The sequence below is a fragment of the Strongylocentrotus purpuratus genome, unplaced genomic scaffold (assembly GCF_000002235.5).
Source record: "Strongylocentrotus purpuratus isolate Spur 01 unplaced genomic scaffold, Spur_5.0 spur5_scaffold_4, whole genome shotgun sequence".
NCBI lineage: Eukaryota > Metazoa > Echinodermata > Echinoidea > Camarodonta > Strongylocentrotidae > Strongylocentrotus > Strongylocentrotus purpuratus.
In genome coordinates, this window is record NW_022145610.1 from 10147870 (window position 1) to 10152919 (window position 5050).

Here is a 5050-nt window from a genome sequence, read left to right on the forward strand (position 1 = left end):
AACATGACAATGAAATGATGTGGAAATAGCCAATTTTAGAGTTTTAGACCGACTTTATTTATAGTATGTACATGTACATGTAGCTTCACCAGAGCTGACCACCTGTTAACAATAGACCATACAATGCCAATATAGGAGTTGCTATGTCAGACGTGCATTACCAGGAAAAGAAAGGTAATATGGAGGTATTGTATGAAAGAATGCAATTCTTTTCTGGGCATGTGCTGAGCTGGGGGAAGTTACATACTTGTACCACTGTCTCTTGTTAGCTCACTAATGATTGACAGATGATGTCACAAGATGAATGAGATCTGGAACATTTTTTTTAGGGTGGAGCTTAGCAGGACTGGTCTGAGAAAATTATTTTTTAAAATATTAAAAAAATCTATGAAATATATCTAGATGTTTGAATAACGGCCCTGCACATCAACAGGAATCGACTTATATTTGGATGTCACCCGACCTTTAAGCATGGTTGCAACAGAAAAATGAACATACCTGTACATGTACTGTACATAGCAGATTGAACAAACATCACTTCCCACATGTCACATATACAAAAACATAAGCATAAACATGAAGAAACAAGCTCTCACATTCAAAAGCAGAGTCTTTTCCATTTTATGTAAAGAATGATGATGATTAGGATCAATAATTTTTGCAAATTAAATAAATATAAAACAGTCTCTTTTCTGTCAGTGCTGTAGTTTTAGAAGACCCTGTCAAAGTTTTGATCTGGTGCAGCCGTTGATGGTCTGTTTGGTGGATTCGCATGGTGGGGATTACGATGGTTAGCGGCAGCGGCAGCGGCAGGATGCTGCTGTCGCCTCCGCGGGGTCAGGTACTCAAACATAGATTGGGTATGCGTGGAGAGCATCCTCTCCAAGCTACACGGCATCGGATCCGACCAGAAGAAGTCGTGATCCAAGGCGATAGCCGCGTCCATCCTCCGTTTGGGATCAATATTCAGGAGTTTGTCGATGAGATCCAAGGCCTGTTGGTCCTTGACGTAGCTCCGCAGGCGATCTTTGACCTTTCGCTTGTGACCCTTCGGGAGTTCCAGGGTGTTGGAGAGTTCAAGCTTCTCGAGTCCCGGCCAAACGGCGGACGTGATCGAACCGCACAGGTGACTGATGAGCGTCAGCTGATGTTGCTCCGTGTTGCCTTGCATGATGGGACTTCTCGTCCACATCTCCGCCATGATGCAGCCCGCCCCCCACAGGTCAATCGCAGGTCCGTAGTTACGCTCGCCCAGCAACAGTTCGGGTGGGCGGTACCAAAGCGTCACCACCCGGTTCGTGTAGCGGTTCGGCGCATCGCCCTTGGGTAGACTGAATGCTCGGGCAAGCCCAAAGTCGGCCAGCTTGAGCACGCCGGCCTTCGTGATGAGAATATTAGCCGCTTTCATGTCCCTGTGTAGTACCTTGTTGCTGTGTATGTAGTACAGCCCATTCAGGAGCTGCTTGATGACGGACTTGATTTCTCCCAGAGAGAACTTGACGTTGGTGTTGCTCAGTAGCCCGGCCAGGTCATGCTCACAGAATTCAAACACTAGATAAATGCTTCCTTTGTACCGGTTATATGCGGTAGCTAAAATGAGAAAAATCAAGAAAAAACACGAACTTTAAGTAAATCAATTGAAAAGTAACCCCTAAGAACTAATCAATCATACAGATTTTGCAGAAATATTTCTTAGGGATTTCAAAAGATATTGTTAGCTCACAAAGTTCCTTTACACATATGATGGCCTTCACCCTTAGATGACTGGATTATTTTGGAGATCATACAGCAACCCCTCTTCCCCTTAAAGAGATTGGGCATCTTTGCTTCAGATTCTAAACAAAATCCTGGATTTAGCTTGTGCTGCAATTATAATTATAAATCTTTAGGTAAGTCAGGTACCCCATAAATTTTACAAGCCGGTCGCCTGTCTGATTATCAAGATATTTATGATTGGAAATCGAAATCAAATTTTGCTTTTTCCTAACGGTTTTTATAACACTACAGTCTACTGGGGAAAATGAGTATGGTAAAACCGGTCCCTCTGCATGGGGGATTATCATGGGCCAGATAGCTATGAAAATCATACACACCTTTGGTCCTGCAAATCTCATAGAGCGGAACTACGTTTTCATGTCGAAGAAGCTGTAGAATTCTTATCTCTCTAAGAGCTGTGATAGGAAACTAAAGAAGCAGAGAGAAATGAACATTAGAAATGCAAAGAATAATGATGAAAGATCAATTGTTAAAGATGAAGTTGAGTTCTGGTCATGCGATTACATGTATATTGTGAAAGAAACGGTGTGGAATCTACCAGAAAAGGTTGATCATCTAGCATATAAGAATTTGTGTATATTGCAAGGTTCTGGAATCATCAAAATGATAAGAAATTTGGCCAAGTCTTGGTAAAGTTACAAACACTGTTCACAGAAAGATGTATATGGGACTACACGAACACATGGCGTAAAAATCCTACCCTGGATTTTTACGATTTTACATGACATATTTAGAATATGAAGGCATTTGAAGAGCCATGCTTTTCAGGGAACATGTCTTATCTGATGTTCTTCCACACTTGCATAGTAAGAATGATAACGCTCACAAATTATTTTTCACCTCTTCCCAGAACTCAACCTCCTCTTTAAACACTTTAAAGTACATGTATTAGTGAGCTTTTCTTCCACTCTGGGGCATTTCTTTTCTTTTCTCTAGACTTTTCCTTTATCTATTCATTCAATTATTCACTCTTATTCATCTTTTATAATCTTTTGCCATGGTTAAAAATAGAGGGGTCACAACCCCGATATTTAAAAGACAGAAAAATCATAGACAAATTTTTTAAATGAATGATTTCAGATGCATTTCATATCACCACCCATATAACTTTACTACCTGTTAGTTTTTTGTTTGACTTTTGATCAGTAGTTTGAGAAGTTTTCGTGGAAATGTGCACCCTGTTAACAGGTTGGTTTCAATAATAGGAGTTATGGAAGGGGGGGGGGGGTCGAGAAGGGTAAAAATAAGAGAGAGCAGTCAAAGTTTGAGGAAAATCTGATGAAGCGAATCTTTGAGCTTGAGATTGCTTAAATTCTACAAGGTACCTAAATGATTAGTCTTGCGATAAGTTCATTAGTCCATAACACATGGCGAGCTGGTCACAAAAGAAATCATAATCTATCGAAACTTTAACACTTCCTATCTTTCCTTTTTGTTCTTCTTTCTTCAGATTTTCTTCAACTCTGGACCTATTTTTTTCATTTTTCATTTATCAAAGCAAACTTTATACCAGCACAGACTTTCTCTTTAAACGTAGCAACTTTAAAAATATTTAAAAGATGTTACTTAGTACTTACCCCCTCTTTCTCATTCTCCATTAGCACCTTCTTTAAGGCCACAATGTTCTTGTTCTTTTTGTGCTTTGCCTTAAACACCTCCCTAGGAGAAAAAAAAAATGTACAGTTAGATTATATTCTTAAATAGGTGCACATGTGGACACAATTCCTGTAAGTTCTTCTTTATAAAAACCTGTTATTAGATACAATCTCCACTCATTCTGATAATCAACTCAGCCAATGAAAATAAGCCACAAAAAACTTGGTCCACATTGCCCACCTACATGTATGTCGCACACACAAGACTTTTTTCATGTTCGCAACATTTTTTGTTGTTGGTAGAGTTGCAATTTTTGCCTTGGAGATTTGAGCGATAGCTTGCTAGCTGCTAGCGCAGTGACCAAGAAATGCACTCGATGAATACTAAGTGGCCAGGCCGGAATTGACAATAGATTTCCCATAATTGACAGTAGGGGTGCTGGTCCGAGAATGAGAAACGTCCGCATGAACAAGGATATCCTTGTATATGCAGACAAAATGCGCCCTAAAATATCCAGAAAGATAAGAATGATTTTGGATCGCCTGCATTTTCGCAGACCTGCTTTTTGTCGGCGCTCTGCGATTTTCGTGTTCCCGATCCGCACGCTGGTGATGTGAAAAACATATTCCGCATTATAAAATACCTCCAGTTCACCGTCTACTTTTATGGGTTATCCCTCTTCCCGAGGATTCATCACTCATAATGTGAAAGTCTCTGTACAAAGTCGATGTAAAACGTATCAAGAAAATCATTGCGGAATCCATTTTATTCGCATCACCAACGCCCCGTTCGGAAATTAGAATCGTCAGCGAAAATGCGGATATTCCTTATTTTTGCGGACGCATCTGTCCATGTTTACGAAGATGATCCTCGTTTTTTGCAGACGATCCTTATTCTCGAAAAGGCGCCCCTACTGAATTGAATAAGCATTGATAAGATTAAGATTAAAAGATTGGCGAATTGAATTGATTTCTATAAATTCTATTTTCCAGCTGGTTTTGTTTCATCAATTGTCACCAATAAAGAATAGTGTTTGAGAATTTTGAGAATCCATAGACCATAATTTTGTTTTAGTACACATGCGCGCACAAAGTGCTGTTATTGCTATACAACTTGTGCCAAAGCCAAGGTCTCCCTGCCTAACCCCGCGGCGCTCCCAGCCCGGAGCCTTCGACCTTCCCCGATCAAAGGAAAATGAAAAGCGATGATGGCGCGTTACTTACCCAAATGTACCCTGACCTATCTTCGCCAGTTTGTCATATTTAGACACTTCTTCACAATATTTGAATTCCGGGGATTCTCTTTGATACGGAGCCATTGCCATCTTGTAGCCTTGGTTAGCCGACGATTGGACAGGCGGCCCCGAAGTTCCCGAAAACGATGCTCCCTTACTTTCAGCCATTTTTTTCTTCTCCAAGTAACGTAAACCTTACGTGAAAATAAACGAATGGGAACTGCTATTGATTTCAAGCTTTCCATTTAATTAATAAAAGTTAACATTTCTAAAAAGAGTTTTAAAATTCTAGAAAATGTTTTTTAGAATTCAGAATTAGTATGAAGGTCAATTTTTTTTCTCACAATTCATCAACAAATTATGATAACAGAACAGAAATACGAAATATAATTTTCAATAAAACCATAAAGTCTTGGATTTTGCCGAACCCGGAAATCCACCAAT

General features: G+C 39.9%; 1 protein-coding gene across 1 annotated transcript; it reads right to left on the reverse strand.

Moving 5' to 3' along the window:
* Nucleotides 1-402: 402 nt before the first annotated feature.
* LOC593706 (cyclin-dependent kinase 9) lies at nt 403-4850 on the reverse strand. Its single transcript, XM_793176.4, has 4 exons — nt 4596-4850; nt 3354-3435; nt 2094-2184; nt 403-1590 (listed from the first exon to the last, which is right to left on the reverse strand). Exons 1-4 carry the CDS (start codon nt 4772-4774, stop codon nt 710-712), a joined length of 1233 nt encoding a protein of 410 aa, XP_798269.1. The 5' UTR covers nt 4775-4850; the 3' UTR covers nt 403-709.
* Between the last annotated feature and the right edge of the window lie 200 nt (nt 4851-5050).